The sequence below is a fragment of the Varanus komodoensis genome, unplaced genomic scaffold (assembly GCF_004798865.1).
Source record: "Varanus komodoensis strain SLA01 unplaced genomic scaffold, ASM479886v1 scaffold38, whole genome shotgun sequence".
NCBI classification, from domain to species: Eukaryota; Metazoa; Chordata; class Lepidosauria; order Squamata; family Varanidae; genus Varanus; species Varanus komodoensis.
This window is the reverse complement of record NW_025335909.1, coordinates 1126753-1150854: the sequence shown is the minus strand read 5'-3', so window position 1 is coordinate 1150854 and position 24102 is coordinate 1126753. Positions and strand designations below refer to the sequence as shown.

The 24102-nt window shown below is 44.0% G+C and overlaps 1 protein-coding gene across 5 annotated transcripts in view; it reads right to left on the bottom strand.

Annotated features, from left to right (window-relative positions):
- LOC123028675 (septin-2) overlaps positions 1-24102 on the bottom strand; it is a 56470-nt gene that overhangs the window by 7248 nt on the left and 25120 nt on the right. For 2 of the 5 annotated variants that reach the window (XM_044440831.1, XM_044440833.1), the window contains exons 8-12: positions 21012-21113; positions 18787-18932; positions 16437-16520; positions 13983-14040; positions 6728-6818 (exon numbers count right to left, since the gene is read on the bottom strand). In XM_044440831.1, the coding sequence (XP_044296766.1) occupies positions 6750-6818; positions 13983-14040; positions 16437-16520; positions 18787-18932; positions 21012-21113 (459 nt within the window). In that variant the 3' untranslated portion in view covers positions 6728-6749. Of the gene's footprint in view, positions 1-5763; positions 5911-6723; positions 6819-13982; positions 14041-16436; positions 16521-18786; positions 18933-21011; positions 21114-24102 lie in introns of all 5 variants that reach the window. The other 3 variants (XR_006415733.1, XR_006415732.1, XM_044440832.1) reach the window with 3 other exon arrangements.

Genomic DNA, 24102 nt, shown 5'->3' with positions numbered 1-24102 from the left:
TGGGGAGATCTTGGATAAAGTATGGAACCAGTGACCTCCAGGGGACGGGGCCCCATGGGGAGCCCCTAGTTACATCATAACACATTCTCCTGAACAAGAATGACACGATCTGTCCCCCCAGCCTTCCCCACTGCCCCAGGAAGAATGTCAAAGGATACCAGCATTCCACAGAGTTTCCCTTCCTTGCGTTTACAAAAGCAGGTAATACGCTTTGGGAAATGCCATGATGCAGCAAGCGACAGCGAAAAAATGCACCCCTACCAAGCCCCTGAAAGAGGCCACGGACGGAAACTGTGAAAGAACATTTCATAGAACAAGCCCCCGAGTGCCAAATGTTGACAAGTATTCAAAACACTGGCTCAGTGAGGACACATCAAAAATGGATCACACTGCATAAGACAATCACTTGCTTTTGCTCCACTCAAAATGAACTCTGTGTTCTTTCTTACTTCGAAGGATTAGACGCTTAATACAAAAATAGAGCCCAAATCCTCTTTTAGCATAATATGAAACAGTTATTGTACTTTTAAATGACACAGCATCTTTTTTCACTAGTGACAGGATTTTCAGAACATTACACCTGGACTCTTTGCACACCAGCTGCCATGTGATATGTACTTGGAGTACAGCAGAAATGGAAAATTCAGACTGTGTTTGGTCTGTATCCATACAGACGTCTGTTCCATCCCCTTCCTGTATTAGCCAGTGTGGGGGAAAGCAGTCAGTGTGAAAATCTCTGTGCATTGTAGGTGCATTTTTATACTAATTCTGTGTGTTTTTAAGGTTCAAAAATTCATTACAGGTCTTGGAGCAAACCAGGATCAGAAGGATAACAATACTCCAAACCCCACATTAGCTTTGGACATGCAAATTAGGTTGTTTCCCTTCCAAATACCGCTGAAACAAAAACCTGGTGTAACCGTTTATTTAGCTTTCTTTAAGTATCCAAAATTCTTGCCTGCTTCTTTAATACAAGACACAGGTTCTTATGACCTTGCAATTTATAATACTGTAAGCTGACATGGAATAGTGTTGCACTCAGATAAAAGGGGGGAATTCAGAGAGAATGTAGCATTCTGTAAATGTCCTTGCCTAATGGATAGTTACCCCTCCGTTTTCATGGTTACTGCTATTCCCCTGGTAAAGTGGGACAAGGAGAGGATTCGAATAGAAGAAAGGAATTAGAATGAAACCTCCACTTTTACTGTGGATCTCTTGGTCCTTTTAAAATAAACTCTGACCTCCTGATTAGCCATGGAAGAAACAGCATTGCAAAAAACGCTCATGCTTTCCTGCTTTTCAAGATACAGTTCAATAAGGATTAGTTGCCAATGTTCTACATTAAGAGATTATGTGCAATTGCCCATCCTCCGAGACCAGGCAGGCAACTAATGGCAAGTTTTCTCTGTGGTGGCTGTTCCCCCACCCCTCCCGAGATGTTTACCTGGCACCGTATTTGTTAGTGTAGACAACAGGCCAAAGGTATCCTGTTCTCTGAAACTTTCAAGAGTCCTTTTCTGTGACAACACCCCAACTGCAGAATGTGTTACCGCTTGAGAATCGCCAGGCTCTTACTTGGCTGAGTTTTAGGCACCCGGCAAAGACCTTCCTTTCTCAGCACCCCTTTGGTGCTACTTGCTCACTTGACTAACTGCACTCTTTTTAAACATACTGTATTTGTATTTAATTAGGCACATTATGATTTCATCCTGTTCTACTTTGGTATTTTAAATTGTGTTGGTTTTATCCAATTCTATTTTATTTGGTATTTATTACTGTAATGGCCTCTCAGTGGAAAGCTTTCAAACGAATTCAGCAAACAACAAATGAGATTCTTTGGTGGAGTTTGCTGTTTTTATCTCACTCTGCTGCTTTGTGTATTGCATTTTTTAACTTAAAGACTTTATCTGGCCTGTTAAAACTGCCTTGTAGAAGAAGGTGGGATAAGCACCCTATGAATAAAACAGTGGCTAGAGTGCTGGGTTTAATGGAAAAGTCCACCCAGTCAGAGTGCTCACAGCACAGCCTTGGTCAAGTTTCACAGTGATTCCTTCCCTCTGCCAGATGTGTCACAGAGCTGTGAAAAATAATAAAATAAAGTAAAATAAAATGAGAGGGTCCGATGGACAGAAGACCTAACTCTGCAAGATGAAAACAGGAGGCAGACTAAGGAAGTGAGCAAAGCCAGCAAATGCTCCCCTTCCCACGCGGGAAACATGCGATACCCTCATTCAAGGAGGATGTCATACAACACGCAGAAGAACTTCTCTCGTGGAAAACGGAAAAGCCACCAAGTGTTACTTCTGCCCAAAGCATGCCAGATCCTTGTTCCACCCTATCCAATCTGCAAGACGGATCGAGCAGCCAGGGAGCCTCAGCAAGGCCAACGGAGACACGCTGAAGCTGGCAGGCCGGCGTGACTCGTGGCCAGGGAGGCAAGGTCTAAGAGAGGAGCAGGGCGGCCTTGGTTAGAAAAATACCCCACAGGCTACAAGCAAGGCAGTTCACTCCAAAATGGCTAAAATTCTGCTTAAGCTTCACATTCCAGCTTCCAGAAGCAGCTCCAGGCATGACTTTGCTCATCACATCACTTTGGCATCAGACCATGATTAAAGTCTGGTTACTACAGCAACGCCACACTTATTTTTCTTTTAAAGGCCCATGTATCTTTTATCGCAGGGAATCGGCTGCTGTTCAATCCTCCCTTTGTAAAAATGCCCTCATCAGGAAGATGACTAACACAACATAAACCACAAGTGGTTTGATAATGGGGTAAAAATGATATAAAAGGAGCTGTCAAGACTCTCTCTCTCTCTCTCTCTCTCTCTCTCTCTCTCTCACACACACACACACACACACACACACACACACACACGGAGGCAGGGCAGACTTCTATATCATTATGGTGGAACACTGACAGATAACTGGGGTGAGTTCATTGTTGCAATCTGCCAGAATTTAAATTATTGTCAGTGTCCCAAAGCCATCACAAAAGTCATCCTAAACGACTTGAGGAAATGGAAGGCAACCCAAGCTTGGCCATGTTTGGCTGTTTTGCAGTTGGGGAGTATTCTTGTTGTTTTTTTTTTTTAAGGCGGGGTAGGAGGGTAACAGATTTGTGCTATCCATGCTCATTTCCACCAAAAAAAAAAAGGGGGGGGGAGCATATAGATGTCCCATCACTTTACAGCAGCTGTTTCTGCAACACAGACAGATGTTGATGCCGTGAGTTATAGTCATATAAACCACTGGCCTAATTTGGCAATTCCGGAGAGGGAGGGAAGGGCATGCAGAAGAAGCTTGGAGTGTTTTAGGGGAGTATACTGCCAAAAGAAAGTTAAGCATGCAGAGTTGAGAAAGACATGAAAATCGATCAGCCAGGAGGCTGCTGTGCAGTGCAAAGACTACTGTGTCAAGTTCGGATGCTGAGCTCCCATTTCCAGAGTGCCTTTACAACAACCGATGCTGAAGAACCCGCCCATACCCATTTCTAGTACTGCTCTCACTGCAGAAGCAGCTGGCTCAGAACAAAATGGCCACAGACCAAGCCAAACTGGGGAAAGGCGACTGAGCCATATAAATCACAGGGAGAGCACTGATCCTCAGTTGGAAGGTGCCACTGCAACCCTGTCCAAGAGATGCCATCATCATTTCTGCTATCATCTCTCTACCACACAAGGAGGCTGCAAAAGAAACCCGTGAAAAGCTAGTCCAAGAAAGGATCTGGCAGATTTGATCGTGCACTGAAGTCCCACATTTTTCCCATTCTTCCCAGCTTGTAAGCCTCCTTTATCCAGTGCCTCCTCTCTCCAAGAGACTCCTTTCTCCAAGATCACTTGACAGCAGCCATTCTGTCTGCCTACAGCAGAATGAAATAGGAAATAGGGCCCACTCCACTGACTGGAAGAAAAAGAGACCAACTCCAACTCTTCTTTCCCCTTTAGAGATAACTCAAGAAATCCAGGTTTTTGCAGGGGAGTCAAAATCTGGTAGACTGGCCCAGCTCAACCCTCCAGATTCCACTCTGTCAACACAAGTTGAGTCTGCATGCAGTACCCTGTTGTTTTTTTTACCTTATTTGAAGCTGTGATTTGCATTTTTTAAGCTGCAGAACTTTAGATCAATTTGTTGCCAGAATTTAGCCAAACTGTGCAATTTAAAAGCAGAAGCACAAACAGGAACGACAAAGAAATCCAACTTGGTTCAGTTTCAGCTTTAACTCAGCAAGGTGTTTAAAAGCCATCTTGGCACAAGCAGGTTGAGTTTCTCACCGTCATCCATCCCTAGTTTCAATTCCAGCTGAAATTATACGGCTGCAAGAATCGTTTCCGAAGTTTGCTTCTTATACAGGAGGAGAGCACAAAAGTTGGCTTGAAACTCAACATTAAGAAAACTAAGATCATGGCATCAGGTCCTCTCACTTCCTGGGAAATAGATGGGGAACAAGTGGAGGTAGTGACAGATTTTATTTTCCTGGGCTCCAAGACCACCGCAGACAGGGACTGCAGCCAAGAAATTAAAAGACGCTTGCTCCTGGGGAGGAAAGCTATGGCAAATCTAGACAGCATACTAAAAAGCAGAGACATCACCCTGCCAACAAAAGTGCGTATAGTCAAGGCTGTGGTTTTCCCAGTTGCAGTGTACGGCTGTGAAAGCTGGAGCATAAGGAAGGCTGAGCGCCAAAGGGTTGAGGCCTTTGAATTGTGGTGCTGGCGGAGACTCCTGCGAGTCCCTTGGACCGCAAGGCGATCACACTGGTCAGTCCTAGAGGAGATCAACCCCGACTGCTCTTTAGAAGGCCAGATCCTGAAGATGAAACTCAAATACTTCGGCAACCTAATGAGAAGGAAGGACTCCCTGGAGAAGAGCCTAATGCTGGGAACAATAGATGGCAAAAGAATTAGGGGATGGCAGAGAATGAGGTGGCTAGATGGAGTCACTGAAGCAGTTGGTGTGAGCTTGAGTGGACCCCGGGGGATGGTGGAGGACAGGAAGGCCTGGAGGAAGGTTGTCCACGGGGTCGCGATGGGTCGGACACGACTTCACGACTAACAACCACCACCACCACCACCCACAGCAGTATAACCCTGCCTAGAGCAGTAACCAGACACCCATCTGTCTAATCAATGTTTTGCAGATTTGAATGTTACAGATCTCTGTATTAATGCACAGGTAAATCATATGAAGACAGGCAGGTGGTCCTTCCAGCTGTGAAGAATTTTAAAGGTCAAAAGGATCATTCTGAACTGTGCCCCGGGAAGCTAACTCTAAGCCAGTGCTATGGATTCTTATGACACCATCTGACCTGTTCCCCATTTATATCCTGTCCTGCCACAGCAAGGAGTCCTCCAGGCACTGCACCTTGCTGTGCACAGTGAAGAGTCGCCGCACAGCATCAGTTGCCTTGTCTTAAATATTTCAGCTGGGTGTTCTTCAGCCCTGTAACATAAAACTTCCCCCACTGAGGAATGCAGGCGACAGTCGCTGGGTGCTCATGCATTCAGGAGAGTAACATGGCCTAAGATAACCCTAACCATGACTTCCTGGCAGGGTTGGCTGACCCGAAACATTTCACAGCCTCAGGCCAAGCACAAAGGATGGCCACTGGCCCAGAGAATCCAAAGGCCTCTGCCTTCTGAGCCAAGAGGCAGAAAATCCCATAAGCACCTTTCCTCTTCCCTGGCAGAAGTACAACCAAATAAATCACTAAAAATAATTCCCCTTTATAGCACCTAAAATCTGCTCCCTCCTGTGGCTTCCTACCTATGCCTTACGGTACAGCTGGCCCTCCACTGATCATATGAAAAACACTTTCCGTCTTCTTTCAAAGCTCGCGAGGAAATCCGAGTCCTATGAAAGTCACAATTTTACAGACATCATTTTGAACAGACGTCTCAGTTGTTAGGTTACCTGTCAATCAGGAGAAAATTGCATAGGTTTCACTGCGGTTATGTAAGTTGCAACAAGTCCAGTTAATGTTGAACTACAATAATCAGACCAAAACTCTGCAGGGTGGGGGGATCTCAAGCATTTGTAAACTGCCCAAGCGATCTAGTTCATGGTTAAGTTGTAGTATATGGCATTCTGAACTCTGATGAGCAGTCTGCCCTAAACTACATTATCTGTGACTATGTTAAAAGAAAGAGCGGAGTTCATGTCTGCTACCAAAAGAAAAACTGAAGGTTCAAGTGGAGGCAACAAAAGATCCTCTCTGTTTAATACCTGGAATGCTGGCAGCTGTCACACAGTCATAAGGTAGAACATAAATCATTTTTCTTTGAGCGTTACATTCCAGCAGACCAGTAAACCAAAGCCGATGCCTTAAAATTTAAATAAGCCAGAAACAGTAGCAGCAAATGTCATGCACTCCTATGTTTTTCTTTGCAGTAAGTTTAGGGAAAACATGAGAAGTGTACTTCTTTGAAACCAGAACAGGGCCTGCAGGCATGACTCATTCTTGCCAAGCTGCTGAAGCAGCATGTTGGCTCCAAACATCAAAGGCACCTTACACAAATGTATTTATTACAGAAAGCTGGAATTCAATCTGATTGTACTGCTTTGTTTTCCTGTTGCATGTGGCACAGCTGGCTTTATCATTCTTCTACTCGCTTATGGTCTTTGTTCCGGGTTAGTGCAGAAAGCGTGCCCCAATTTGGGGACCGTTCTGGCTTTGCGGGGAGAGAGGAGAGAACAATGCAAAAGCTAAGACCCACGAAACCACACCTACTGTCAGCGGCTTGGCTATTCCCTCATTCGTCACCCGGTTTCATCCTCATCTGGGCTTGCATCTGCGCGATCATCTCCTGCATGCGACGCAACTGTGAGGGAGAAACAAACATGTCATGTCAACGCCAAGCTGCATCTACCCTCTCGCAAACCCTGTGAAGCAGGTTAAAGCCAAGAAGGTGCATGTGATGGTCCATCCTTCGTGTTTTGGGGTGGGGCAGGGATCTGAACCCAAAGCTCCTCATCATAGTCCAACGTTCTAGCCCAAAGCTCCCTTTCGGTGTGCTGGATTAAAAGCTGGACAAAAGGATTAACAGCATGGAGGGAAAGGGGAGTAAATTCCAGATGCTGGAAGATTTATTAGTAGGCCCAATGTGTTTCAGAGGTTCTATACATATCCCATTTCATTGAAAATATGAAATAATCCTATACATATACTGCGTAGCTACACCATTTGATTGCATTCCATTTTCTCACTGCCTCTCTCTTTCTCTGTGTTACATAGCAGCACAAAAGGCTTTCCGGATTAGCGTAACCAGCAACCACGGCCAGCCTGGATGGCAGCTTGAGGTGATGGGAGCCGTAACCCAACACTTCAAGAGAACACAATGTTGGGGAAAGCTGGGCCGGTCACTACAGCAGAAAAGACTCCTGAGTGGTTGCTTTGTCTGTGTCTACACACACTAATTCGTTTCAGATACCACTAATGAGCTCACACTTCAACAGCCTACTTGAAAGGTCTCCCTTTGGCCGGGAGGGCTCCGGGACAGGCATCTCTGGTTGACCCTGCATGCAGCTGACAAGATCATCGAGACCCACGCGTTCAGCAGCAAGAGCAAAATCGTTCCAGGGTGAGCAGCTCTGCCCTACGTTCCGTGCAAAGCATTGAAATGCTCCTGTCTCATGACGTTTACTTGACAAGGAGGGGAGTGAGGAGCCTCTTATAGACACTCAGGGTAGAAAGTGAACTCGGTCTTGCTTTTTGCAACCGCAGCCTGCCTTCAGCACGCCATGGGCTTCCAGACAAGCATGTGCATTCCCATTATTATTGGAGAAGAGGCGGCAGAAAGAGCAGAAGTGGGGACCGGGCTTCAAAATCTCTGGAGGAAGCAAGCTGCAAAGAGTGGGGAGAACCCAGCAGCATCCCCTTCCCTGACACAGGAACAGTAGATGCTCAGATCAGCCTCACCTTCAAAGTCTGGCCTACCACCATCCGTAAGAGAGTCGTAGCCACTTGCCCCACCTGTCCTCCCTTCCCCACCAATCCCTTGGTGGCTCCTCTAAGCTCATGCCATTTTCCCCAGCATGGAATCCCACTGCATTTATTAAAACAGCAAGCAAATCGTGTTAGCTACAAGTAAGTGTAGGTCAGCCCATGTTCCACCTCACAAGACATTTCTGGTCCAGCCTGCATGGCCGAAAAGGAGATGATTCCCTCTCACCTACATCAAGGTCGGTCCAAGTGGAACCCGTGGGCAACATGCAAGCTCCCAGCTTTCTTTGGGGGCCTCCACTGCCCCCCCCCCCCGAGGCTGCTCCTGTAGTTGGCACGGAAACGGTGGCAGCTGGGAAATCCCCAGTGATCTGACCCGAGAACAAGGTGTGGAGGAGCTGTGCTTGAAGTGATGGCGAGCGAGTGGCCGGGGGAGGCAATGGGTACCCCACCCCCTGCAGGCTACCAACCACGCTCTAAGCCCAGTTCATGCCAAGGGCTACAACTACACCGTGGGAGCTTTGCAGAAAACACCACGCCAAGGACACCGGTAAAAGACACCGCTATGAGGGGGGCTAAATTGGAGTTGTAACCCAGAACCGTGAGAGAAACGGCAACCTTGCCTCTGGGCAGACCGAAGCACTGGAGCGGGAGGGCAGGATGACGCTCGCGCCCTCGCCGCAGATCTGGCCCCTCCCACATGAGAAGAGGGCGATGGGTGAGGCCGCACTGCCTGTGAGCAGCTGGCCAGCACCAGAGCCCAGCTGCTGAGCGCAGCTCCTCCTGTGACCCTTGAAGGCCAAACGCACCTTCCTACTTGCAATTCCGGGGGACCAGCTCATACAAACTGAGAGAGGATCGGCCCTGCACACCTGCACACCTTTTCACCCTATCTTTTGAAAACTGCCCGGATAGCTTTGGCCAATGGGCGGTGCAGAAATGCCCTTGTGTTTTTCCCAGCCTTCTGCCGGTCTTGCTTTTCTCTGCCCCTTCTCTTGCCTCTGCTTAAAATGCAGGCTCTTCCGGTGGGCAGACCTGTCCTTTGTTTGGATGATAACAATAGTACAGGGATAGATGCAAAAGCATTATAGTACCTGAACTTCTGCATCTCATCACTAGCAATAGGCTAGGAAGTCCAGGCAGCTATTCTGTGGTAGAAGGTATGGAGTACTTGAAGTCTGACACAAGCAAGGGGGGAAAAAGATCAGTCAGCACTGCTTTGAACGAAGGGAAGGGAAGGGAATGGAAGGGAAGGGAAGGCCAGCCCTCTCCAGTCAATGATCTTGTTAGCCAAGGAAAACTAGAGGACAGAAATAGCCACCTCTTTGCTAATAAAATCCAGTGGACTGTAGGGTGAAGGACCCAGAGAATTTCAGGCCATGAAGCAGCCAGTAACAGGAAGACGTTCCCACGATGCTAAATATGAGCTTTGGTATTCAAGGTATTTTTAACTAGCCACTAATCTTCAGGCGTTTGAGCCAGAAAAACCCACATCCATTATCACAAACTGGCTTAAATTATTATTTCAAGTCTCCCGCGGGAAACTTTCTTTCATGGAACTTTTTCTGGGTATCATAAAAGCTACATTCTTCAAGTGTGACAAGATGCTGCGTTAGTGTTATTTTTGTATTTAGAACTGGCTGAACCATTGGGTTTTTTAAATTTAAAATCAAGCATGAAGAGGGTCTGAAAATCACCAAAGGGTGGGGAAGGGTGACCTGCCACCCACCAAATGTTTTGGACTACAAATCCCATCACCCTGAAACAGGATGGGAGTGGGGAAAGTTGTATGGCAACGTATCAAGAGGAGGAATTTGCTTTATGTCTCCAATTTTATATTTAATTGTACTGTTGATTTATTTATGTTTGTAAGCTGCCCCCAGGCTTTGGCGAATGGGGTGGCATATAAGTCTAAATAAATAAATAAATGGGGAAACTATTGTCCTGTTTTCAACTATAAAATGGCTGACAAATGAAGGTATGGGGACATTTAGCTCTAGCTCTCCATTGGGCCACCTTATTTACAGCCAACTGCCCACCCTTCACTTGCACCAACTCACAATACAATCCATTGCTTAAAGCACTTTTTGCTGGAGATGCCGGGGACCAAACCTGGTGCCTCCCAGCAAGGGGAGTTGCGACAGTCCTCCAGTGTGAGGGCAGCCATGCTGAAGCTGGAGCCGAGCGGCTCTGTTACTCCAGAGAGGAGGACTCGAACTAGGGTGGAAACTTCAGGGGAGCAGAAGTCAGCTAAGACTTCGCAGGAGAGGGTGGGTTCTCCGTTGCTGGAGGCAGTTACACCGAAGCTTGGCAGCCACCTCATTGGGATGCTGGAACTGTACTCTTATGCAGAGTGGGCATCATAGGCCTCAGAAATCATCCAGTCCATTTATGAATCTATATTCCTTCCATTCAGCTAACACCCAGTCACTGACTAGAAGATAGACAGAAGGTGCATGTGTAGAAACCTTTTAAGTCCATTTCCCTGCTCGGCAGCTCTTAAGTACATATGCAAAGTTGTTCGCTATGATGTGCCAGAGCTTGAGGTATGGGGTAGTTAGCGTTTAATGCCCCAATTCTGATTTACATGGATTCCTTAAAAGTAACAAAGGGCTATCTTGTCCCCACAGTCCAAAGTAACAGACCTACCATGAATCTTTCTCAGTAGTGCAAATGCCTCACCAATTTGCTGCAGCAGGCTCAAAGTCACATCCTAGATATTTCTCTCATGCTATTGCTGATTTCTCAATGCATGAATATTTCACTGTATATTTAGCATCTGTAAGTTGTGCCCCTACTGTATTTGCTGCTTCATGTTAAATGTTACCCTCTGCCTCTCCCAGATTCCTACATTATTATGCATTTATCAGGCTCTGGGAATTTGACAATGCTCAGTCGTGTCCTGCACAGCTCCCCCTTGTGGCTTCTTAACTCTCGAGTAGCTATTTGTTTTGCTTTTTAAATTGGTAACCTTAAAAAGACGCAAAAGTCAGATTAACAGAAGCTGAAATATGAGCATGATACATATTAATTGGCAGACTGTTGCATAATATATTTATCACCAAAAACCCTTGCTCTGTGCTGGTTCAGGAAGCCAGTGAGTCCTCTAAACTATTTATCTGGCCAGGGCGACTTCTTTTCTTTTATAACTTTTCTTTTATAACTTCTTTTATATCGTTTATATTTGTTATTTATTTTATATTATTAATTTTAATTTTATATTGTTATTTTTGTATTGTGTTGTGTTGTGTTGTGTTGTAAGCCGCCCCAAGGCTTCGGCAAGGGGCGGCATAGAAATGTTCTAATAAATAATAATAATAATAATAATAATAATAATAATAACAATAATTTACAAGGTGAGTAAGAGCCCATGCTCACCAGTGGCACTGAGACAAAAGACAAAACCAGGGGAACGGCCACAGCAACAATGCAGACCGTCTCCAACACAAGTGGGGCAGATCCACAGCACGGCATGTTATGGAGGCTCCCAAAAGCACGAACACAAATTTATGATTCACGCATAAATAAATGAACCTATTTCTGTTACAGGAGACGGGAGCATGGGAGAACTGCTGAGTCTGAACTCTTGTAACAGAGAAGTACAGTAGATGTCTGAAGTTTACTGTGAGGGAAGGGGGAACACAGAGAATCCATGTGCCGTCTTGCTGCAAATTTTATGTGAAAAATAAAAGCTTGTATTTGAATTCTCCACCATGGCCAAGATGCCAGAATCTTTCACTTGCAAGAAAGCATGGAAGATGATTTCCTGTGAGATATATACTTAAGAGGGGAAAAGCTTGCCATTCCTTCTCACTTGAGTGACAGAGCCTGTTAAAGAGGCCAAAGATGGCAGAAGTACAAAAGTCTAAGAAAATGCAATCCATTCCCAAGCATGTCCACACACTCAGCATGTTCATTAGCTACAGACTACTGAATGTCTGTTGGAAAAGAAAATCTGGGAATGGAGTGAGGCTGAAATGCCATGCAGGAGGAGGGCCTGGCTCCCCTGCTTCCTGAGCCTGAGCCCTCCCATTAGGAGGTGAGGCTGAACTGCCACGATTTTCAATGTAAACAAAAACTCACGTGGTGCAAGGCGTACAGTGCTCAGGACTTCTGTGCGAAGTTCGAGGATGCTTCCTGGTTCTGGAAGGCCCTTGGGCAAGAGACCTTCTCACCACCACTGTCACCTGCTGCTATTACTCTTCATCTTCTTGCATTATTGCTAGCATCTGACTGCTAGACAGGCAGAGAGCCAGTAAACAACTCCACAGAGGCATGTACAGCTCCTCCTCCTGACTACTGCTGTTACCTAGCCCCGAATGAGAGCGAAGTGAGGAAGCAGAATGCAGTGTTGAACCAAAGAAGCAACTGTAGAGAGTCCTTATCCATGGACCCCTGCTGGCACCTTGACAACTGCCCAGCCATGCCTACCCGTGATGGCAACCAGAATGCAACGTATGCTCAGTTACCTCTTTCTTCTTAAAATGACCATGAAGCAGTAGACCTACTACTAATTCTCCCCCCTTCTGAAGCACCGTCCTGTTCTGCAATTACAAATATGTTCTGCATCTGGAGAAATGTGTTAAAAGGGAAGCTTGGAAAACAGAAGCCAGCTGTCCACAAAAAAAGCAAAAAAATAAATAATAATAAATGTACACATGTCAGAAATGGTCATGTAATGGCCGCTGAAGAAAGCAGCCAAGAGATTAATGGTTCCAACCAGCCAAGGACAGTGTCCTTTGATAAAATCCAGAATGATTATTTAGCAGAAGTGATGTCTTCAGCATGATGAGCCTGGCCTCTCCCCAACCCTACATTCCCCCCCGAGGTTATGTAAACCTTGCAGATCTGTAAATAGAACTTCAAGCACCATTAGTGCTCAGAATGTAAAAACAGAAAGGGAAATTGATGTTTGTGTTCTCAGCAAAGGCCAAGGAATGTTAGCCCATTTCCTCTGCCTTGCCCCCACCCCTCCAACCCTCTCCCAACTAGAGTCCCTCAGCAGACTGCTTTGGAGATAAAGAGATTTCGTGCCACCTTATCTACACAAGAGACTAAGCAAGGCTGCTTCATCTCCTAAGGGACGGCAGTCAATATTTAAAACAATTTTGCTTTCCTCCAAGTTTCGAACTAATCCCCTGTAACTTTGATGTCAGCTGTTTAAGAGCAGCAGAGTCCCCAGAGAAGCTTATTCCCTTAGAACATCCAAAACTGTCTCTCGTTTTCACACAGGGAGAACCACACAGACATGTGTGCACTTACAAAACGTAGAGGCTGAGGAAGTTGCTCAATTCCTTTCTAACACACATTTCAGGGCAAAAGTGGGCAACTTGTGTCCCTCCCTATGCTTTAGCTTACAATTTCCAACAGCCCTGTCCAGCACAGCCAATGGTGAAGGCTCATGGAAATTCTTGGCCAAAATACCTCAAAGATCACATTTTGCCACCATTTCATAGTTTGTTTACTATTCCTAAGCAACACTTGCTTGTGCACTTATTCTCCTGTCCTTACTGCCTATACCCAGGAGAATATCTGCCTGGAAATTTAGAATTAATTCCATCCAGGCTTTCTCAAAAGGTTAGCTACCATTCATCAATTCTTGGAATGGGTTCCAACCAAATGATTTAGCAACTATTTATTTATTTAGGAGACTTCTATGCCGCCCCATTCGCCGAAGCCTCGGGGCGGCTCACATCCATGAGTAACTATAAATACATGTACTAAGCTGAACTACTGTAACTCTCTGGAATTACTGTTTTGCTATACACCCAACACACATGCACACAATGAAAAAGGGAAGAAATGGCCAGCAGTGGGAGCTATACACTTGGCTAATAATAAAAAGCAGGATAAGATAAAGCCTTTCTACCCTTCCATGCTGGGCCAAGACAAGAAAGAGGAAGAAAAATTATGGCTAAGCAGCAAAGCTTGCCGATGAAATGATTTTTTTAAACATGGGCTTGCCCTCTGCTCAAAAAGTCATTGACTCAACCAAGTGCCTCGTTAAGATGCTTTGTTCGCATAGTTTTGCTTATGACCTCACCTCCGCCTCTTTCTGCTGAAGGATCCTATCCTTGTCCACAACTTCTTCTTCAACTGGCCTGCGAGAAAGACAAGAGAGATATAGAAACAGACACGGAATGAGCCAGCAGATTTCAAAAGCGCCAAGGGATCAGTCTGACCGTTAGGAAGGAAAATGTTGAACTGGAAACATTTCCTACGCAATCTAGGCAAGTCAGAGGTGGCGAGATACTGAGGAAAGAGTTATAGGCACCCCACAAATTAGCCTGATGTCCTCGGTGCTGATGGACCACTGCTAAGTTCATGGAAGATTCAACAGCTTTGGTACCTAGAACAGTCTGGGAGTGCTTTCCCCAGACAGCAAAAAAGTCAACTGAGCAAAACACAGGACAGGAGGGCATGGTGGGGAATATCACCTCTGCCACCCCGCCACCATGCATAGGACCTCATAAGCCACCGAGTTTGAAACTCAAGAGTCACATTTCCCACATCCTTAATTTATTGATAGTTATTTTTGGATTGACAGCTATTGCTACATGCAGTTTAATGGTGTAAATGTGCATTAATAGATACTTTGAGTGCAATACCATATATTATTAAATATTAATACTTTAGTAGTATGGTATAGATCATTTTAATTATATGCTTTCTCATTGATGTAATAAATTAATATATATACACTGGTTATCTTTAACTGAGAAGCAGGTTTTAAAGACACACAAACACTTTCAGTGAAAATTCTTATGAATCCCTGGGCATAGCTAAACCTTCTTGGAAGGACCAAAGTCTCTCACAGGAGGAAATACATATTCCCAGATCAGTTCTCTCAAGCTGGTGCCTTCCATATGTACTGGACTCCAATTCCCATCTCCCTAACCAGCATGATCAATGCAAGTTGGAGCCCAGTACTACTGGAAAATGGAAGGGCATCCAAAGATGAAGCCTTTATCATCTAAAAGAAAGTGAGACATTTTCTGTTCACAGACAGATTTATGTAGATGCAAAGGATCAGAACCTAGAGGATGAAATCAGTAACTTTCCCTGTAATTATTCTCTCAGATGGGAAAGAATCAGGCAGCTGGATGGTGACAATCCCTTCTCCAGTGGTTTATGTAGCTCTCTTATTTCTCATTCCTGTTTCATAAGGGATCCGCCTGAATTTTACATCCTAATTCTTACACTTGTGTGGAGCCATTTCCTCTGCCTACTGCCTACCCCCGCCCCATGGCACCAGCATGGGTCAGAAAACAAAGCAGCAGCCCAGACACACAGAGTCATTTCCTTAACTAGAAGTATTTCTGGACTTCTGCTGAATGATTTCAAAGAGAAACACAGAGGAACAGGTTTGCCATCAGGAAAGCTCCAGTATAAATGTTAAAGGCTTTACATCTTACAAGTAAGGGTCAAGGGCGCAGGAATTACCTAATGGAATACATCAGAAGTGAAGTTAGAATGCAATCAGGAAAAGAAATGACACCTTTTTCTAGCCAATCACATTCGCCTGGCTATGTAAATATTGAAACACACATAATAGGACAATTTGGACTAATGCCTGAACCAAATTTCTGAAGACTGAATCCAACTCTCACTTGGTCAGGTCAGTCGATGCTTGTGGGGATGCCATCTGGTTAATTTACTCAGCATTCACCGACCAGCAGTAGAAAGTGGGAACGACCTGCACTGTATTTGGTGCTTGACCTGGGATGGGCCATTCACACATAAGGGCGGCATTCATGAACATGCATGTGCAGAACCTCCCGTTCCTTCAGACCGATTTGTTCTGCACAAGACAACAATCCATCATGGGTAGCTAGTCATGGTGGGTTATCATGAGATCCAAAGGCAGATCACTTTCCCACAGATGGCTGATGTTTTAGCAATAAGCCATCCTGACAGCCCATGGCTTGTTCTAGGGTTTCTCCAATCCAGGAAGGGTTGTCTTGTCATCCAGTCCCAAGACAGCAATTTCATGTAGGCTGTGGGGATTGGCTACTTTGCTGCTCAACAAGAATAGCAACACACACACCCCACCCCACTAGATGGTGCGAGTTTCCCTTCCATTTGCTTTCTATTCTTTTTTTAAAGAACTGGCTGAATAGCAGTAAGCACAGCATTGACGGTTTAAAACGAGCCCTGAAAAGGCGGGGAGCTGTTGTGGGGGAGGGATCTCTTGCACATAACTCTCATAACTGGAATGGGAGACAGGCTACGGAGATTACAGCAAAATGAAGGAAAGGCACGCAAAGAGAATATGCCACTGTGTCCCTTTGCTGGAGTATCTTTCCTTCTGGAGCACCCTCACGCTCGCAGGCAAGCCACCGTTGCTGGCTCTGTGGGTTCCTTCTCTTAGGTAACACTAAGGAGCCTATTGCAAAGCCACTCGTGCGTCTGCCTGTGTGTTTTTGGGTTAAGACCAGAAGAGATTAGAAGGATGGGAAAGGTACATGGAACAAGACACTGCAGGGCTCCTACTTACTTGCCGCTATGCTTCAATCTTTCTGACCGGAAGTTTTCATAGTGCAAATCCTGGGTTACTTCTTGAAGGTCCTGCATGTGTGTCCTGAAACAGGAAGTGCCACGTTAAATTATTTATTATTATTATTATTACATTTTTATACTGCCCATAGCCAAAGCTCTCTAGGCAGTTGACAGCAATCATCATAGAATCATACACTCAGGTCACCCATCCCACTTCTATCCAGGCCTGACCCTGCTTAGCTTCCAAGATTAGGCAGGATCAGGCACTTCAGGCTACATGGAAGCCTTTGCCATGAGCTATAAACTGCATTCGGACAGCACGTTCGACGATAGCTTGGCATAACTTGAATTACCCCAGGTGAGCCTCTGGTGACTCATCAGGCGACTGTGAAGAGAGGCTCAGAAACCTTTGCTTCTGACCGACACTAAATTGCACTCCCAGCTTGTGAGTGGCTTGCATCCTCCTAGCCCTCTAACATTCATCTTCATGCCTATACGTTCTAAAATCCTCCTCTGCATATATTTTAGTCTTAGTCACGCGTTCATTTATTTTATTACAGTCCTGAGGATTCTGCAAGGCAAGCAACACCCATCACTTGCACAACAGAGGCTCAGTCCTTCTGAAACACACACACAAATTCCTGAACCGGCACGTGCTGATGGAGCTCTCTGAAGGAAGGGCAGCCCACCTGCCCCACAGCACAGACAGGCATTGGGTCTCATTTTGGGGTTTGCCCCCAAAGCGCTGGATCTTTCTCGCAAAACAGGGGGGCACTGCTTGTGCAGTGGGGCTGGCCAATTATGGATAGAAGCCGCAGAGGACCTCACTCGCTTGCAAGCAATGCTTTCCTGGTTTGAATTTTTCCAGCCATGCGATCCTGCCAAATTAATTCAAATATGAGCCTGTTCCATTCTGTTTTGTTTTAAGCCACGATTCTCTTCCCACAGCCTTTGCACTTGCTCGGCAAATGCATGTAGTTTTCCAAAGCAGTGGGCTTATCTGGGGCTTTTTAAAAAGGTGATTAAGAAGAACTTCCAGCCTGGACCGTGTCATTCATCACAGAAGACAGAGAATGGGACAGAGGCAAAACTAACTTGAATGTACACTTCCATTAATACACGCTTTCCACTGGTTTTATAGCTATAAAATATACAACAACTGATCTCCCAAGGCGCTTATGAAAATTATCTGCATCATGGTTTCTGCATCCAACTGTCACATAAATTGCTCACCAGAGGGAGCTCCTTGCCTGAAACTTAGCTGCCAAAAAGTAAATAATGGGATTAAGGTCTAACTACCGGAGCACTGCAGTATCTCAAAATCTGATTAATGGATCTACCCAAAAAGTAATAACCAAGACATTATTAAAAATTAGAGCCAAGTATCACTCTTCAGATTATCAGCTCTAATGTATTCCTGGATTTATACCAATATTTGTTTTGCAGCTCTTGAAGGAATCCTTCCGCTTGTCCCATTTCAAATAACCTAATTACCATTCCATTTGTAACCATTTCCAGGGGGTTGCTCCTATTATTATGATTAAAAAGTCAGTACACACTGGTACGCATGCCCATGTGCATATGAAATAAATTTTTACATTAGCAACTAAAGGCTTAATACTATGCAAATGTAGGTACCATGCTGGGAGTTGTAGGCCATTTTTCTTGTCTAAATTTCCATAGTATATTTATTTACATTAATATAAAACTACTGTGGATATACAAACTCAAAATAATGGAATGTAAAGATATCAATGATAAAGATATCAAAATTCCTACATACTGATTTGAGCTACAATACAGAGGAATTCTGACAGACCTTTTTATTTAAACATCATTTTAATTGTTAACAGTATGTACTTATTTATCTGGCCAGGGCGACTTCTTTTCTTTTCTTTTATAACTTTTCTTTTATAAACTTCTTTTATATCATTTATATTTTTTATTTATTTTATATTATTAATTTTAATTTTATATTGTTATTTTTATATTGTTTTGTATTTTATTGTGTTGCAAGCCGCCCCGAGGCTTCGGCAAGGGGCGGCATAGAAATGTTCTAATAATAATAATAATCCCTCTGCCTCCTCCCCTGAAATTCTGAATTCACCTTAAGTTTTGCCTTCTAAGTATAGGGAATCCTGATTTAAAAAAAAGATTTAAGATTCTTCCCCCATGATTTCAACTAAATCACATAAGCCTAGAAAGAAAAGCCAAAAGTACTTTTACTAGAAAGAGGAGAGTAAATAAATCTCAGATAATTCAAGGGTGTTTTTTACAAGCAAAATTACGTAGAAACCTCGCTCTTTGGGTAGCCTGAAGTGTTAAGCTCAATAAAGAACCGAACTTACACCAGCATGGTACGCAGCTTTAGGAAGTCGTTGTGCTCTGGATTCTCAACTTCCACCACTCCCCAGGGGTACAGGCGACCTCTGATCTTTTTTCCTTTCACTTCAATCAGCTGGTTGGATCCAATCACAGCGAAAGGAATGCTTGCCTGGATGAGTCAATGGAGCAGAAATTCCATGTCATACAATCATCACAGAAAAATGCTGAAGGTAGGATTTGGATGAGCACATCCAGGACAAATATTCACCGCTTTTGGTACATGCACGGGCAGAAATGGATTCCGTGGACTATACAGCTTGTGTTTAGTAAAGTGTAGAGTTTTAACCCATAGAGGTCAAAAGGATCATGTACAGAAAAGTGGGACTTTTCAGCTAATAGCTCAGAGGCTGGAATTCAGAGATGCTAATTAGGGAACTATTCCTAATATAAAGATGACAACACACAAGATCGTCTTATTGTCATGATCCCCCAACCCCCAAGTAAACTCCAGCCTCTCCATGCACCTCATTTTCATCCTACTCAAACTTTGGGCAAAGCCTCTTTGTAAAAACAAAACTAAACCGTTTCAAAAGATCAAACTGCCTCCTTGTTCTATTATTCAACCCAATAGCAATTAGATAAGTGTCCACGAAGAATCAGAATGTAAACATAGCCATTATGGACGTGGTACAACAGTAGTTTAAAAAAAGAATTAAAACGAAGGGACAGAGCAAATGCTATTCTAGAGTTAAGGAAATTATGTGGTTCTATCATTGTACATTCTCTTCTTTCCTAATCTCTCACTTGTATAAACTTCTTCCATTCCTGCATCTGACTCTAAGCCTGGCTAAACTGAACCCAGGAACACTCTTAACTAGGCACAGATTGCAAAAATAATTAACGACGGCCACAATGAATAAAGAATACAAGTAAACAGGGTGAAAACAGAACAAATTCACATGTGAAGCAAGCCTGGTTGTATATCCAAGCTTAGGGGTGATTCTCTGACCCATTCTTTAACTCAGGGCAATGTTACCTGTGCCTTGGGTCAACATAAAAATCTCAGAAGGAAAGCAGACCATCAGCAGGAGACCTGACTGCAAGGGAGGACTCACAAGCCAGGGCTATGGTCCTAAGGCACATTTTACAGCAACTTCAGGTCAGTGCTTGCAGAAGGGACCTTCCAGGACCTCGCAATGGAAGGAAGGTGCACTACAAATGCAGTCAGTACAATGACTGTAATCGCACTAATGTAGCGAAGTGGCAGGATCGGAAGAACCTGGATATTCTTGTGAAGATACCTCTTAGGAAGGGTGATTGCATAAAATAACAGAAAGTGTTTTAGAGGTACATTAGGATGGGAAGATGCAGGTGGCCTTCCCTCTTTAAAGCCATGGATTGTTGATGTATTTTCAGACAACACACAGCCTAATACGAATGCACCTACAAATAAATGCTATTATGAATGGGCTTCTATATTTAAAAAAAAGCATTCCAACACTGAGCTTGGCTCCAACAGCAGAATTGGGATTTTCTGGGTATAACTTTTCTAAAAAAAATGTTAAACAAAACCTCTTTATCTTCCTTCTTACTATAATCTCTCACGTAAACTTCTAGAGGTGAGAGATTCTGTCATCTCTGCCCCACACCCAAGCTCTGGTGCTCAGATTTTACCCCTCTCCCAGGGAGAGACTGAAATGACGGTGCTTGTATCCCAACCCAAAGCCTCGTGAGCCATCCCTTCAAGCTGGAATAGGATTGGGGTGAGGGTGAGTTTTTATGTATGGACTAATCCCTCTTGCAAAGACAGAGGAAGAGTTGATGGAGACTGGAGTCCAGGTGAGAGCTGAGTAGGAACTCTGTGGCCATTCTACCTAAGTAGATGTTCTTTAGAGTATTTCCCTCCACTTTTCCACATTTTCAGATTGGTCAAGCAAGTCTTATATTCCAGTATCTGTCTGAAACTGTCGCCTGTGTGCAAATCTATTGTAGAAAAGTGAGTACAATGGAAGAGCTTCTTGCTCGTGTCGCACATTGTAAAACACAATGTAAACTGATTGTGTGCTTCTGCTGCTGTAGAACTCAGTTCCATGGACAACTGGACCTTGCTAATGTATTGACTTTCAACATTCATTGTGCATTAGAATTCTGGATGAGGAGAAATGATGAAAACACCTGAAGAATATAGGTTGAATAAGACTACTACCACAGAAGGATGTGTCATCAAACTAGGATGCATCAAACCCACCTTCAGAACCCTGGTCTGTTCCTTGAATTCTTCATCCTCATCAGAATCAGCATCAGGTAACTGGTAAATCCTTATGCCATGCTCAGAAATCTCATCTAAAACCTGCAACGAGGAGGAATGCAAAGGTGACTTCTAGCAGCACGCAGCAGTAGACTTCAAGAACACACATTGTATTTAGATGGTCAGCACCCAAATCCTACCTTCCCAGTACAATTCAATCCCATGCACCTTGAGACCAAACCTTCCTCTCACACAGTGCCTCTACTGTGGTTTAAGGTACAGTTTCCAGTTAAATCTGAGGCAGAAAACTGGTTTAATTTTGGTTTACTAAGCAGGATCAGATCTGTGGTTCTACTTCAAACCACAGTACAAGCAATGAAGTCACAGCCCAAACAGAGGAAAGGAGGGAGCTTGCAGGTTTCTAGTTGATCGACCATGGGTGATGAAGCTGAGACCTCTCTATATATTCTGAAAAGGATAACGTGCAAGATATTCTACAAAGAAAACATAGGATCATGCTCACTTGATAAAGAAAAAGCCCCACAGACAAAGAAGCAGGAGTAGCAACAGCCCTCAAGAGAGAGAAACACAGGAAGGCAAATGGACCACAGCATCAAAATCCAGACCACAAAAGGACACCATGGACTGGAAAAGTGCAGAAAAATCCCTCTTTAAACAATCCTGAGTTCTTCCCTCAGGCAGGTGTGGCCTACAAAGCTTGCATTTAAAAGAGCAGCATCTTTAGAATAGGCTACAGATAGGAGGTTTGTCCAAACGCCAGCTAGCTGTGTATAACACAGGGAGGCACTGCGGCTTGCGTTTTGCCAGATACAGGGAACGTTCAAGCCCATCTCTCTGGGCAGAGATTTTGGCAATAAACCTGCAAGGGAAACAATGGCGGGAAAACTAACAAGGGTGCAGAAATAATGTATCACAGCTGTTCAGCCAAGTGCTTTCCTGAAAGGAAAAAGAGAATTGCAAGGAAAACAAACTGCATTTACTACGCCCAACAATGAAGCAACATTTTGCTTCTTCAGACATCAGTTTTATTGGTCCCAGGAGGTTCTTTGGTTCCTAAAGATTAGCCTTCCCAGGGGAAATCTGCAAAGAAGTCAAAATCCAAGTTCCCCTTCTCATGTAATCATTCTTTCGAGCAGGTTTCCTCTTGTGGCTTGGCATAGCACCGCTTGTGAAATGGCTGTCCAGTTCTTCCCACTTGAGAGTTTTGTTTTTTAAAAAAGAAGGTTGGATTCCGTCAAGTCAAAACAGGAATTACTCCAAGCTGGGCTTCCTTGAAAGAAGCCCCCACAAGTAAGCCTTCTGCTTATTCAAACAGTCAGGAGGGAAAAACCCCGGCCCAACTTACCTTGGATTCACTGCCAAATGGCAGAAAGATCTAAAAAATAGCAAAGGCTTCAAAGCTAGGCCAGAAGAGAGAGATTCTGATCCCCTGCCTTGATAGAGGTTTTGCATTAAGAGATGTTTGAGTTAGAAAAATATACAGGAGCTAAGCTTTCAAAGCTCTGGATCAACATTAAACATTCTATCCTGTTAAGCCATTCATAACAATGGCCTACCCAAAAGGACCCAAAATAATCATGTCCAAGATGTTTATTTGCCCTCCAACTGTTCCTTATTAGGCAACAGTTGTGGTACCGTTGGGTGCTGTTAAGAGTGAATCAGACCGCAAAAATGAGCAAGTTCCCAAATGACATTTTTTTCTCCAGATCTAACCATTTTGTGATTTAGGACACCAACTTTCTGGAAAGAACTTTAATGGGTTTTTGATAACTGATTAATTAGCTGGCATGTCATCAGCAGTCATAGAATAACCTTAGATAAAATTTGATTTGATTTTGATTCTTTTCCCTGCAATTATTAAGACCAACAGCCTCTTTGCTGCTTTTTATGAAAGTCAAAAAAACCAGTGGCTTCCTTAAGTTTGTCATCTTCAGCCCAGCTACTTGTATCTTTCTGAAACATCAAGAAGCTATGCATTGGGTCTTCTGCTAATAATCTAAAATATGCTCCCAGATATACTGGATGACAAAAAATATACTTAACCAAAATTTTAAGAGCTACTCCCACTGAGAGGAAAGCAGGTGTCTGTTACAACTTAAGCACGCATGTCAAAATACAAAAACCCTCAATGTTTGTCATGTGCAAACTGAAGCCAATTCTGATTTATTCAGTAACTAACTCCTGATCCTATATATTATTTCTTTAAATCAAGTGGCCACCCTAGTAAAAACTAAGGTGAGCTTATCTTTACTATAAATGTGAACTTAATCTTTATGAAAACATTTTTTACAGAAATGTTATCTTTGGTCATTGTCCTTAACGGCAAACTGAAAAGCTATAAAGTTCCAAAGAATAAAGTATTTGGAACCCACAGAAACGCTCCCTCTTGCAGTTTCATTCAGACCCATGAATGACAAGTTAAATCTGCCTACAGATGATTTCAAGAGAGGGGTATATGCTATATGCGTATACTGTTCTGTAGGCATATACTGCCCTGTATATATTGTGGGCAGAAAGAGGTGAAAGACTTCATCCATTACATACAACTTTGTGATCTGTATAATTTCTCTAGGGCTGTTTCTGAAATTTCTGGTGAGTAGAAATCCACTCTCAGGAATCTCATACCAGATGGCAGGGATACCTATCAGGTTCTCACACGTGGCCTGGCAATGGATTAAATGGATTAAATAGAAATACAAAAGGTGGTTCTACACATTGGGGAGCATAAAATACCTTAAAATGTGCGTTGTAATCCAATTACACTGCCTGATCCTGTGACCAATGGTTTTTAGGAAATACATCCAACAGGTTAAAATGTCTGCTATGCATCTAATGAAACTATAGTACACTGAGTCTCCCCACAAGACACCCTTATCGGCAGAGCTTGTTCTTCAAGCCAGACAATCGATCCATGCAACTTGGTTACGCCTGTTTCAGCACACCTCCGACCTGTGTGTGGTACTCTCAGAAAATGGCTGCCATGGTGGATCTAGCCAGCTGCTAAATCCTCATTTCCCAGCAGTCATCCTAGAGACTAAAACCATTAATTCCGCGATGAACCTAAAGAAAA